The sequence below is a fragment of the Amphiprion ocellaris genome, chromosome 16 (assembly GCF_022539595.1).
Source record: "Amphiprion ocellaris isolate individual 3 ecotype Okinawa chromosome 16, ASM2253959v1, whole genome shotgun sequence".
NCBI classification, from domain to species: Eukaryota; Metazoa; Chordata; class Actinopteri; family Pomacentridae; genus Amphiprion; species Amphiprion ocellaris.
Genome location: NC_072781.1, coordinates 18,576,341 through 18,590,777, shown reverse-complemented (window position 1 = coordinate 18,590,777; position 14,437 = coordinate 18,576,341). Strand labels below are relative to the sequence as shown.

General features: G+C 40.9%; 2 protein-coding genes across 3 annotated transcripts in view; one reads left to right on the top strand and one right to left on the bottom strand.

Annotated features, from left to right (window-relative positions):
• The window catches only part of cdh23 (cadherin-related 23), a 203,543-nt gene that overhangs the window by 20,192 nt on the left and 168,914 nt on the right, over nt 1-14,437 (bottom strand). The window lies entirely within an intron of this gene.
• Nucleotides 1,945-14,159, top strand: vsir (V-set immunoregulatory receptor). Its single transcript, XM_023286346.3, has 7 exons — nt 1,945-2,265; nt 8,651-9,055; nt 9,277-9,327; nt 9,419-9,529; nt 9,859-9,886; nt 10,520-10,695; nt 12,249-14,159. Exons 1-7 carry the CDS (start codon nt 2,178-2,180, stop codon nt 12,284-12,286), a joined length of 897 nt encoding a protein of 298 aa, XP_023142114.1. The 5' UTR covers nt 1,945-2,177; the 3' UTR covers nt 12,287-14,159.

The following is a 14,437-nucleotide window of genomic DNA, read 5'->3' as shown; positions in this document are numbered from 1 at the left end:
AAAGCCAAGTTTATTTATGGTTTCCAAAACAGTAAAAATCTTGCTTCTTCTTTATCAACAATGAAATAAATATATGCCTACATCTGCTATGTAAGCAATGATTTAGCTGCAGCTGATAAACTGCGACTCTGTAACAGCTCACCTGTCTGAGGTAAAGAAAAGTACATGTGATGAATTTACTGCTTTTGTTCCACGACTGTAAATGTGCACAAGCTTTAGAGCCTCTCAAATGCATCTTGTATTCTACAGGTATATAATAAACTCAGAGGAAAGACTCCGTCAGATGGCTGGAAGCAACAAACTAAAAGTCCACTCCTGTTAATATTTAGTCAAAACCCCGATGGCATTCATTATGAACGTATGAGCGTAATTAACTGGACCTAGTATGTCTTCCAAGCAGTTTAATTTTTATAGACATTTCAGTTTGTAATAAATGTGAAGCTGTTGGTCAGAGTGAATGACAAAGGCTGACTGGTGCTTGCAAGAGTTGAAAGACAATTAAATGTGCATAATGGGAAATGTAGCATTCAGTGCTTTTGGAGAGCAGTCTCTACTAGAGACAAAAAGCCTGGTCATCTCTAGCAGATTGCATCATCAGCAACAAGATAAAAGCACAATACTAAAACGTCGAAATACCTGTCACATTTTGCATCACGTTTCTAAATGGTTATCTGGAGATAAGTGTGCACAGGTGGGGAACGTACACTGCCTGTCCAAAAAAAAAGTTGCACACTAATATTTCGTTGGACCACCTTTAGCTTTGAAAATGGCACACATTCGCCGTTGCATCGTTTCGATAAGCTTCTGCAATGTCACAGCATTTATTTCTTTTCAGAGATGCATTCATTTTTCACCAAGATCTTGTGCTGATGATGGGAGAGTTGGACAAAATCTTTGCCAGCACATCCCAAAGATTCTCAATGGGGCTGAGGTCTGGACTCTGTGGAGGCTGATCCATGTGTGAAAATGATGTCTCATGCTCCTTGAACCACTCATTCACAATGTGAGCCCCATGAATCCTGGCATCGTCATCTTGGTAAATGCTCGTGCCATCAGAGAAGAAAAACTCCATTGATGGAAAGACCTGGTATTTTTTAGCATACTTAGGTAGTCAGCTGACCTCATTCTTTGGGAACATAACATTGCTGAACCTGACCAACCCTAGATCATAACCCTAACTCCCACAGGCTTGTAGACACCAGCCATGATGCTGGTTGATGAGTTCGTCTGAAGATGATGGTTGTTGAGTTCGTTGTCGGTCATGGCGTCGGGGGAAGAGCAGACGGCCGGATTGGCATCGACTCCCTGCGACTGGTTCCCAGTATAACCAGCTGGAGGCAGCGAGCCGCGGCCGGACGAGGAGGACGACTGGCTGACTGGCATCACTTCATCTGCTTCTCTTCTTACCCTGATGCCCCCATCACTTTGGAACAGGGTAAATCCGGGCTCATCAGACCACATGACCACCAGATTTCTTCCCTGAAGATGATGGTTCTCCACTATCCTTCCAGGTTTTAATAATGCGTTGGATGGTTCTGAACACGATTTTAAAAGTTTCTGACATCTCCCTAGTTGTTTTCTTTGGTTGAAGCAGGTCAATAATTTCACCCTTCTGAATCAACATCATTTCCATGACCACAGGATATGTCTTCCAACATGGTTGTTTAAGAAATGAGAAGTTCCTCACTGCATCAGCTAGAGTTAAATAAGTTGTTGCAGCTGAAACATATTCATCACTGCAGTAATTATCCAATGGAAGGCTCTTACCTATTTGTTCAGTTAAATCCAGGTGGCGACTTTGGGCAGGTTTTGTATTTGTGCACTATTTGTTGTTGCACAAATTTGGTTCATCAGTGCTTTGCTGTGAGGGTGGGGCACACAGAGAGACAGAGAGAGAGAGAAAGAGAGCGAGACAGAGACTGACAGTAGGGGAGGAGCGTTTTGACTCCGTGTACCACGTTGCTTTGGCGCTTTAAAACTCACAAGGCTTAAAGTTAGAGAGCAACAAACAAGGAACTGTCACCCCCCTCGTGGTGTTTTTGGTTCAGAGAATCTGCTCAGTTTAAGTGTAAATGGGAAAAAGTTGCGTGCAGGCAGCTTGAAGAGATAGTTGATCACAACCTGAGTCAAACACAGCTCTGCTACTTTTTTTTCTTCTTCTTGAAATCCACAAAGCCATGGAGAGGGGATTACATCGCCGGACATCAGTTTGGGGAGACAAGAGCATGCTTTGGTTTCTCTCTGCAGTGTTTTCCGTAGCTGCAGGTAAGCACGAACAATCACTCTGACATACATCCTTCTTCGGACTTGTTAAACTGGCTCATCCGGGCGTGTGTCAACTTGTGGTCAATTGTGTTTTAGTGACCAAACAAATTATCGAAGTCACTGATGGCGAACAGTTTTTACGCAACGGAAAGTCGATTGACAAAGACTGAGGAGGATTTGGGGGTGATAAAAGAAGAAAACCAAGCTCCTGTAAATGTGTAACTAGGCTTTACTTGGTCTGTTGAGCTTCAGTAGGAACTTCATGTGTCCACAGTGCGTGTGTTGTTTGAGAAGACCGATGACAGGCCTGATGGAAGCCCTTGGTGAAATTACTGCGTACAGAAACTGTGTATATCGTTGCTATTTTGTTATTTTAATCAGTTTTCCTTCACTTTTTGTGTCCTTCCCTCATATTTTTTCAGAAAGAGTCGTCATTTTACGCACGTTATTTTACGGAAATTTTATCCCCGCAAAAATGTTCGGTTGGGGCATATTTAGAGCTTTACAGGGTTGGTCTGATGCTGTTGTTGTTTTGAGGCAGAACATCTGGTGCGAAGCTGTTTTAAAGCCCCTCCCCTGGGATGTAGTGAAGTGTAAATCCACCTTAAACTCAGCCGCAAACTAGTGAGTGGCCGTCGGCAATTTTAGACTTACGAGTGCGTAAAAGTGGTCAACGCTTGTGCATGAAAAAAAATCTCCAAAACGAGAGCTGTGTGAAAAAGCGCAAGATAGTTTTACATACTGTAACTTATCCGCTTTATTTTCATAGGAATCCCACACGTTATCATGGGAGTTGTTATAAAATGAAGGTTTTTTTCCCAAGGACTTTGGTATTGCTTGAAGTTCAGGCAACTGACGCAGGAGGACAGAGGAGAAGCAGCTGTTGGCAGGAGGCTGCACTTCAAACGCTGCGGAAAACTTTGGAGGTTATCAGCTTTCGGCTTTAGGATTTGGTCTATTTAGATAAGCTCAGGAGATAAGCCCGTCAAAAGGCAATAGAGATGTTTTAAACTTCAGGCTGACTCATCCTGGACAGCAAAAAATGACTCAGAGCATGTTGTGATTTGGAGTGTTTGTAGATAATTAAGAACACATCAAAAGCGAATTTAGTGGCTCATATTTGACCTATGTGATGTATACATACAGTGTTTCTGAATTATTCATGCAGGCCCGTGAAACTGAGAGACCCAGAAGACTTAAACTTAACTCCGCAGTACCCTCCTTTCAGCCCTGTTATGTCTTCATTGTAGGAAGTTTCCTTCCTTTCTGCCTATGATGAAAACAGCTGTTTGTGCCACTGCCAGTAATGGGTTTCTACGCAGCAAAATATGACTGGAGAAAAACAGGGCAATAATCAGTGGCTCTTTTTTCCTCTCAGTTTAGATAAGCATTTAGCTCCCTACAGAGGACAATGGCACATTCAAAAATGGTCAGTGAACTGCACAGGATGTGAGCGCTTACTCCTTCTTGGCTTTCTCCTCCTGTTGTGGCAGAACTCACATTGATCTCCTGTTCTAAATGAATAAGTCTTCATTAGGTTGCTGGTTTCCATGGTCAATCTCATTGACAGGAACAGGCCTGACCAGGGGGAAATGGGCAGTAACAGTTGTGTGGGCACATACAGCATGTGCATTAGTAATAAGAAGACAGTGGAGGAGGGGGAGCCCCCGTGTTCTTGTGTGAATTTTCTGATAGTCATCTTTTTACATTCCAAAATCATAGCTGTAATCATGCGTAACATGTGGTGAGCATGTGGCCTCCAAACTGCTGTTCAGGGTTTGTTTGCCACACTGGTGGTACTTTGAACAGCACAGGGACACAGCATTGACTAATGTTGATAGAGTCTTGACTCTGCTTGTAGTCACAGCAACAAAAACTGTAACCTAATGTGCTTTGGTTATTAAGATCTAAGATCTTAATGGTATGAAAATTAAAGGAAAGCGGGAACCACGAAAAAGAGAGGAATCAGGCAAAGTAGTTGATAATTCAGTAAATTTGTTAAAATTATGTAAAAAAAAATGCACTTTTACTGTTTCAAAAGCACAAAAAAGCCCATTTACACTTTCAGAATGACATTTCAGCTGCGTTGTTGCTTTGGTAAAAATGAAGAACTGATGTTGTAACTGTGTTGTCAACGTGCTTACAAAACTTTCATTACGCATTATGTTAAGAGTTGTTCATTACACAACCCTTTATGTCCCTAAATTTATTAAGTTAATTTAGAAGATGAAGAAGACTCAGACCGAGTTGTAGACACAATGTTAATAGGAATTTATCACAAACTGGTAGTACTGACACACAGCAAATTATTATCAGCAAATGTCATGAATCCCTGAACGTGATGACTTGTACTACACGACCCTTTACTACTTCCTTTTGTGACTAGGTAGTATCTCAGAGCCACATTTGAACACATCCTGTTGCTAAAAGTTACCACTGTTTGCTCTGTTATGCCAGAACACACAACTGAAACTCTGTAACTTTTGGTGTAGGAGGGGGTTAACGTCCTGCCGGGTTGGACAATCATTACCATTACAGTAGGTGTGAAAAGGGTGGGGTCTGAAGTGTGTGTCGGGAAGCAGCACTTGTAGACAAGTAGAGAATTTATGCAAGTCAAAAAATACCAGATCTACCAGTGAGGTATGTTCCCTACGCGGTGTACCAGGAGGATGTATCAGTGTTGTATTCGAATCTGTTTAATACAAAAGAGTATCAAAAAGCTGCACAACCTCACAGAAGTTTAGTCTAAGTTTCAGCAGAAAAAAAATGTTTTAATCAGTTCAAACAGGCTATGCTCCTTGTCTGAATAAAAGAAAGCTGTCAGTGGCAACATGTCCTAAACAGGTGGCATTCAGTCTTAAAACAAAGGAGCGCCTGTTTCGGGACCCTCAGGGGCCATCAGGATCCTTGAGAACAGAGATCACAGGAGGAAACGTAGATCTACAATAGAGCCAAACCGCAGATGCCTGGTATATACAAGAGAAAGAAATCTTGTCTGTTCCAGATACAGGCAAATTCTGCGGCCTGCTTTCACCTGGTTTGCAGCCACATCAAGGCAGGATGTAATGCTGACACTGTAGTAAACACCATGTAATAAGATCAATGATATTCATTTCTCTCTAGCAAAGTTTGGTCTTGTCAGAAAGGGATATCTGAAATATAACTGAGGTAACGTTTGGCTCGCTAGTCTCAAAACCTGAGGAATATTGTACAGAAAAACTCTCTCCTCTCTTTCCTTTGCCAGATATTATTCACTTGTGTAAATTGGGCAAAAAAGGCAGACTGAGCTGTCAAAAAGAAGGGCAGGGAGAAAGGCAGGGTGGGTGTGAAACAGGAGAGGAGAAGGTCTTCCCCTCCTATTGTCCCACCAGGCAGGCAGGAACAGCCGGGGGATAACAGTTTCACTTTAATCACCCTCCCTGGTCTTCCTATTGGTTTTCTTAGTGCACAATGTTTAGTGCAGAGTTCAGCAGCATGGATCTCACAGTCTGAAACACACAAAGGATGCACACATATTTTACACACAAACATACACAACTAATCAAAGAGCAAAGGTTGCTGATAGTTCAGCTTCTGCATTTCATGCCCAGCTGAGTCCAAACCAACCACTCAAAGCTAGTACTGACATTTAAACTGAAACAATTTATGAGCTTCCTCATTAAGTTCTAGCTGACCTGAAAGTCTCTCTTGCACGGTGCATCGGCATTAAAACAGCCAGTGGACAGTTCATAGTTAGATCTACTAGAATCACACAAGGTTGCTACCACAGTTCTCTATGACCTTAACCTTTTGAGCATGTTGCAGTCCAATCTGGAAGAATACACTTACAATGACATCTAGAGCTGCAATGACTAGTTAATGTATCAGTTGGTTTAGCAAAAAACAAATACATAAAAAATTCTAAAGAAAATGAATCTCCCAACTATTTCAATCATCCAGTAATGACTAAAGCCATTTTTCAAGCAAAAATGCCAAAATCCGATGAGTCCATGTTGTCAAACTTAAAGTCAGTATTTTGAGTTTAAGTCTACTGGCCAGACATAACAATTTGATGTCTTATTTTCATTTAGGAAGCAGTGATGGGCTTTTTAATATATATATATATATATATATATATATATATATATATATATATATATATATATATATATATATATATATATATATATATATATATATATATATATATATATTTATTTATTTATTTTTTTTAAACAGTTTTCTAATCTTTTTATAGATAATATACACTGTCAGTCAAAAGTTTGGACACACCTTCTCATTCAAGGCTTTATATTTAATTATTTTATACATTGTAGATTAATACCGAAGACATCAAAACTATAAAAGAATACATAGGGAATTATGTTGTAAACAAAAAGTGTTAATCTTCAGTATTAATCTACAATGTAGAAAATAATACAAATAATACAAAAAAGCATTGAATTAACAGGTGTGTCCAAACTTTTGACTGGTAGTGTATTTGCAAATTATTAATGAAAAATTTGGTAGGGAAAATCAGCCCCAGTGACATAGTTTCTGATCAGTGTGTGGGTTGAGCTGCAACCTGCTTGAGAGTCTCTGCCTAAACAGCAGCAGCAGCAGCAGCAGCAGCAGCAGCTGTAGCAGCTGTAGCTCTTCCACTTCAGTTCTCAGTAGGAAGGAGTCAGACAGGGGAAGGAGTGGGAGGAGTGTTCGTGTGCCGGGAAGACTCAGGAAGGAAGACTACTCCTGAAACTCTGGCACTGGCCACCCTCTAATCACACCGTCCACACTTGTAAAAATCTTTGATTTGTGGTGTCACTGCAGGTGTACGCATTTGTTGGCACACTTCTCTTTCTCCGTACTCCACCCCCACACATGCTTGTGATTCGCATGCACACACACTCTTGCACGTAGTCTTCCTGTCCTCTTTGCACCACTAAGCATTCTTGGATGCTAAACCACACTGCAATCTGTTGCAGACAAAGACAAAGACAAAGAGTGGTAATGATCTGTTTAAGCAGACAAAGCCAGAGAGCGACACAGTTGTTCTGTTATTTCACATGTTGGGTGTACTGGAGTCATGTACTGTGTGGGCGCATTGTATAGAATATGTTGTGTTTGCATTGTTTTTTTTTTTTTGAGGAGGGGTTCAGAGAGTGGATTCAAACTCCTCCGCCTGAGGGTCTGTTTGTTTTGCTGTGTTATAGCAATGAAATAATCATTCAAAGCACACATTAAAGAGTTTATTCTTGCGTTCCACTGCTGCACTGAAGAAGTCAGAACAGGATGTGGTTGAAAGTAGAATGTGAGAGAGAGACAGAGAGAGAGAGAGAGAGAGAGAGAGAGGGAGCACTGCTTATGCAATATGTAAAGAAAAAAATTGGTCTCACAGCTGTCTTGTTGATTTCCTGAATGTACATGAAAATGTGCAGATAATCTGTGTCACTGTAACGTCTTCTGAGAACAAATTGGTTATTTCACTGCAATCACTGGCTGATAATACCACAGCAGCAATAGTGGTGTTGCAGAAAATGATCAAACAGTGAGATTTACAGTTTGTTGCTAGTGTAATGGGTAAAGACATGTCACATGAAGTCCTGGATGTATTTCTGTAGCTGACAGAGAGGAACAGCCAATTTAACTCCCACAGGAGGTTAGCATATTTATTTTAGCCAGCAGTCTATGTTCTGTTTCTAACCACAAACTGTGTTGTTCCAAAGGCACAAAAAACAACGAAGCACTGGAAACAGGATACAAAAATGGTTGTTCTTTGGTTGCAAATCCATGTTGAAAATGGTAGTTGCTATAATTACTTTTCTTGCTGTGGTTATTTATGTTATGACTCGTGGTACGAGGCAGGAACTTCACTTTGCTCAATTCTAGACACCGAATTATTTGAATGGAACTGTAATTTACAACAACATATACAAATAATAACAGAAATTATTTACCTTTATAACACTTTAGTCTCTCGTATCCAAACAATTGAGAGAATGTTGGAAGTTTGCAAGACACATCATGACCTACCTACATAAGTATGAGCAGTCTTTTGTGCAGTTTTAGATTTTTTTTTTCCTCAGAAAAAACAGCTGCCACCAAAATAAACTTAGCCAACTGTGACTTTAATATTTGTACTAAATATACTCCCCTCTATCCTCTGGTTCTTCTTTGTCATCTGTAATATAAAAACAAAGGGGATTTTTCCCTGGGTTGAGCTTCTCAGGCACTTCTTATAATTTCCACTGCATGACAATTCCTCTACAAATTTAGCCACAGCTAGAAAACAAACTTTAGTATCTTTGAACTAAAGCCTTTGATTGGTAGAATGTTTATGATATCCAGGGAGGAAGTCTGAAAGGAATTCATCTGTGTTGCCTACAAGTCTCGTCTTTTTTCTTTCTAGCCACAGGTGAGACGTCCCACTCCCACCCCACATTGGGTGTCTCTGCCCCCCACCTGTACTACAGCTGTCCTGAGGGTGCAACCGCCAAACTGGTGTGTATCCAGAAAGGTGCCACTTTGTACCCCAGTGATGTTGTGAGGCGCAGCTGGCTTTTCACACCCCACAGCGACCAGCACTGCACGGGAAGAGAGGGCCCACGCAATACGGCTTTCCATGGCAACCACACCTTGCCGCCAGGATTGCAGTTTGGGCATGCTGAGCAAAACTTATGGGTGGTGCTGCAGAACGTGACCCACGCTGACCAGGGTCGCTATTGCTGCATGGTCCTCGACTTTAAGGTGGAACATAAGCATGGCTCGCTGGTGCAGAAGTCCCACAGCCACATTATTCTCCAAGTTACACCACGTAAGGACATCAAACGTGTGGCTGTGAATGTGCAGTGCCTCAGAATATAGTAAACCTATCACACATGAATAGCTAAGTAGGATTTTTCATTTATATAATGTTGTCCTTCAGTGTGCATTTGGGTCTACACATTTGTAAATTAAAGCTCTAACAGCTGCATTTAACCAATGCTAAATTTTGATATGTCTGAGGAAAAAAATGTGTACATTGTCTCTTTCCAGGGAGAAATGGACCTCAGAATTGTACTGTCTGGGATCCCACACCAACTGGAGGTATGAGACCTTATTCAAGCCTTCATAGCCAATGGATGACTGGCTAGTTATTCTATTTATTTAACTCACAGTCTCTTTGTTGCCTCCCCAGGCACCATGCCAGCGGTCTTGGCCATAGCTGCCTGCATCTTGGCTCTGCTCTCTCTGCCTCTTATTCTGGTGCTTGTGTACAAACAGAGGCAGAACGCCCAGTCAAGCAGACGTATGTATTACTGAAGCATGCACACACAACTAGAAAGACACACACACACACACACACACACACACACACACACACACACACACACACACACACACACACACACACACACACACACACACACACACACACAAATTTCCATCTGCATGTTATGGGTCAAATATAATCTCTCACCGTGGGTTTCCCATAGTGTTTGGTCGGACATGTTTCCTGTCACTGAGGTGGATTAACTGTATTTCACACAGTAGGAAGCACATTCACACTCTATCTGTAGTGTTCCGCTCCATTTCAATTCACTCACAATGGCCCATTTCCCGTTTCCTTTCTCCCAGGTGCACAAGAGCTGGTGAGGATGGACAGGTAAGCTTTCCCACAGTCTGTCAGCCAGCTGAGCTCACAGAGCACTTTCAGAACACAGCTACTGTGCAATGGGCACAACACTTCTCACACAATAGGTAGCTTCATTCAAGCCAAGTTTTTAGATCAAATAAGTTATAGCGACAAACTTTTGTCTCGTAAAGATCTTCACACAGCTTCAATAATCTTTCGTAATCAATAACGCAACTGCCTGAATTACTGTCAACAAAATTACTACATTACTGTAAACAACAAAAAAGGACTTGTCTCAGTCTTTGCTTGCCTGCTGCTATGTTGTGTGCCAGTGGGAGAATGTTGAGGAAAATCTTCTGGATTAGTTTATGACACAAAGGGAGACAATTTTATGGCATACAACAGGGGGACTGTTGTACGGCTCCCTGCTGGAATTTATGTGTATGTGCACAGGCCACTGCTAATTGTTTTGCTGTAATATTTGATGTTCACCATGAGGCAACATACACCATACATTAAAGCAATGATTACTCCTAGAATACAGACACGACAAATATGCAGCTCCTACATATCTTGAGCAACAGATGAGTTGTGAAAGACTTTATTAGGTCACATGTTACTCATTGGGACACTTCTCTTTCTTGTGTGTATCTGTGTGTTCAGTGAGGCTCATGGACATGAGAACCCAGTGTTTCTCGGGGAATCGCCACAGATAAAGACCCGGACTGTTTCTCAAATCATGACCCGGCAGTCCTCTGAGACAGGCCGACACCTGTTGTCTGAGCCAGGAACACCTCTTTCTCCTCCCACGCATGGTGATGTGTTCTTCCCAATAGAAGGTAGGACACCCACAAAAGCTACATTATGATAATATCTCATGCCACATGGCAGAAAGTATTCAGGCCAAGACAGAGAAACTAATAGAAGGGACCTCTCACTGGGTCATACCACCACACAAAAAAACAATATAAGGCTTAGAGGAGTTCATTTACGTGGCTAGTGAGCATGCACTATGTTGGTGACATGTAGCTGCATTACACAAGGACACAGTTCTGTAAGTACCCATTTCGGAATATACACTTTGTATGGTAAAATATTCTGATGCAGTCACGGAGAAACCATGACTTTGTGCGCATCTGCTGAAACATCCTGCATTTTGGTGGAAGTGTTTTGCAGAAAGAAGCTCACATTCGACTGCAAAATTGCACGCTCTCACTCAAAACAGCTGGGTTGAGTCTGATGTGACTCAGAAAAAATATTGTGCAGAGGGTTTAATTTCTCCACCCACACAGCTGAAACCACCTCCTTATGCTGTCTTCTTCTGAATTCTTCTCTTGTCTCCCTCGCAAGTCATTCTCCACCCATCAGCACTCTCATTTACCACTAATGGCCCCTTCAGCCACTCTCTCTGACTCAACTTGAAATAATACTGAAACATTAGTTACGGTTAAGGGGTTCAGTCCCGTGTGTTTTTCTACTGATTCCTGGGGCACCTGTGCAGACATTCCAGGCATACTGAGGTGGATTGCCCCGTCTCCTTAGATGGTACAGGGAAAAGGACAGGCAAAGGGCAGCTTTTAAAACTTACATCTATAAAACCATTTTACTGTTCAAATGTATACAAGTAGCAGAAAAAATTAATGAAGCTGATCTGGAAATGACAATAAACATAATGTAAAACTAGGTCATTTCACCAACTGAGCCCTCATCGAGTTGTTGCAGTTTTGGACTGTCTGCCCAAATAGAATTCTCATTATGTGTAATGTTCATAGTAGGAAAACCTCCTCTTACAGTAATAAACCTTCACTACTTGATGTCATTTCAAATTACAGCAATGTATCCCCTCTGAAAGAAAAGTCAAAATATTGATAAAACCGTCAAAACTTCAACAAAAAAACAATATCTTTACATTTGTCAAGGTGGATTTTCCCTGCCAGAGCTCATTTCCTTCAACAGATGTTATAGAAGTACACAGCCTGGTTTCTTGTCTAAGGTTTCGTGTTACGTGGATGAAAGCCCCACTTCAGCTTTCTTCTTCATATTTTTTGGCCTGTTGACCCTCATCTAAGTGGAATTCAACTAGCAGCACTTCCTTGTTATCTATAACATGTCGCAACCTAGATTCAAGGCTTCTTTGTTCTGCTTTTTAATGAGTTTCCAGTGAATCACTTCTTATTCTGTGAAATCTATCTGCGTGTTCCTGTACTCTTCTGTGGAGTAGGAGGTTTGGAAATAGAAATGCTGTCATTCGACTTTTGACAAGATCTGTTAGATATCCGGCAGTGAGTGTCATTTTAAACACGCAAATGCTTTCATATCTAATGTTCCACATCAGCATGTCCACCTTCTGTGCATGTGCATGTTCTCACTGATGCGCACATTTGTGTTTCAGACACCATCCCTGAGTCTCCAGACTTCCTGCAGGTTTAAAGAGGAGTGAAACGTCATTCGTCATTCTTACTGCTGATCTGGAAACAGTCCTGCACCTCTCTTCCTCTTCTCTCTGTCTCCAGAGCAATGTTGTCCTTATGAGCTGTCTCACAATAACCTCTGCCAGCAGTGTCGTCTGTACGCTGTCTGGACCGCAGGAGGGAAAAGGACTGCATTTTTGATTACAAAAACATTTCCACCTGAAACAACAGCTGGAGGCCAAAAGTGGACTTCTGCATGTGACTGCTTGCGTTACGGCGTTGGCCGGGTTTGTATTTGATATTCCATCCAAACGCTGAAAAGGGCTCACAGACCATCAGGTACACTGGCCTGGTGAGGCCTGCTGCTTATGATGAGCCTAGAATATTGAGGATGGGAGTCCTGTCCTGTGCAGGGATGGCATGTTCAGAGTGCTAGACTCCTATCACATCTTTTGGTGCAGTTTAAACCAACATTTACTTATTTGATTTAGTTCTTTCAAGTACCTGTGCACTTTTTTTAATTCAAAACCCAAAGAACTTTCAATGCAGGCTTCCTGTAACTTACTCTCACTGGCCTAGTATGTGGACGTAAGCAGACTGACCACAGAACTGTGTGATAGAAAGTGCATCGATATATATTTGCTGATTGTGGGAACTGTCAAAGAAGGAAGCTCCCATAAAATGAACAAAGATTATTTGGTAACCATGCGAATGTAATATACTGTCCACTTCAGCACATCCCCAGAACTAAAAGACAACAAGATATGTTAATATATTTAAAATTAACCACAGGTGTGAAAGAGAGCTAATGCTCACCTCTCTTTAATAGTCCATACTGATTTAGCCTCAATTATTAGAGAAATACCAACATTCTTGCACAAGTTCACAGTAATTTCTTTTTTATGGCATTTCATTGTTCCTCTCTGCCATTTCTACTTGGTGTTGGCTGTTCTTTCTTCCCTCTTTGCTACCTCACTGTCAGCTCTGTTTTCAATGCTGTCCTTCCTTTCTGTGTTCTCACAAGTACAGCACTTCACAGTGGCCTTAAATGTATTCATACAGTGCTGAAAATTGCAAAAAACAAAACAAAAACAAAAAAGAACTAAAGTCTAAAAAATAATTTTTGTAGTTATTGATTGTCATGCTTGTGTACAGTTTAAGAATTAAGAGTAAATTGTTTATTGTTTTTTATCTTGAATGTAGCCTAACAAATTTTTAATAAAAAGATACCAAACAACCACAACAAAGAGCTTTCAATAGTTTAATCACTGCAATCACAACGCTGATTTGTGACTAATTTTATTGTATTTTTAGTTATAGTTTACTGTGGTAATGTATATATTAGCTTGTGTGTGCAATGGGATTGATAAGAAGTAAATACTATGGCTATGGGAATGGCTTTACAATGTTAACCAAAGGCAAAGAAGTAAATGCAAACGACTGCAGCGTTGATGTTACTTAATCAAAGTGTGATTGTGTGAAACCACTGGTGGATTTTTTCATATTGAGGTAAAACATGTAAAGCAGGTGCTCAGCAGAAATGATCTCCAAAATGATGTGTAGCAGGTATATAGGTCAGGGTATTATGTATGTATGTTTTTCTTTGTTTGGAAGAGATGTTTTAATGTTTGGATACTTGTGATATTTGTCTTTTCATGTGTGCCTGTGTACCTGTTTGTGTGGGTGTGCTTTCAAATATAAGATTAAAATAACTTTGTGGTCTGGTTGAATTGCATGTGTGCGTGCATGTTAACTTGAATGCAAATTTTAATTTTTAAATGGGAAGAAGTTTCTATTAGACATAGATGCAGTAAAAGTGCATTTGTTCTGTATATTGCTTTTAAATTGTCATGTTTATAGCTTGTGTAATAAAGTTAAACCTTAGAACCTTGTGTCTAGTCTCTGAAACTATTGTTCCTTTCAAGAGGCAGGTCTCCAAAACTATTACTATATAAGGACGTACTGCAGTTTTTGTCTGGGGAGCCATCACGGATAGAACAAGGTTGTTCCACTTGTGTGCCTCTAAGATGGTGCACACCAGAGGGAAGCTGGCATTGAGGTGTGAAAATGATAAAACAAGCTGAGTATCTTGTTTTATGAGAAGAGACAGAGAGCTGGAAGGGAGGGGGCAATGTCTGCTGATGGTCATTGTCCTCTCTCCAGTGCTTTC

Bases quoted from the DNA above. Each gene is read 5' to 3' on its own strand.
- vsir (XM_023286346.3), top strand. From the start codon at position 2,178: ATGGAGAGGGGATTACATCGCCGGACATCAGTTTGGGGAGACAAGAGC. The intron at 9,328-9,418 runs GTATGAGACCTT...TTGCCTCCCCAG, and splicing joins GGATCCCACACCAACTGGAG to GCACCATGCCAGCGGTCTTG. The intron at 9,887-10,519 runs GTAAGCTTTCCC...CTGTGTGTTCAG, and splicing joins GAGCTGGTGAGGATGGACAG to TGAGGCTCATGGACATGAGA.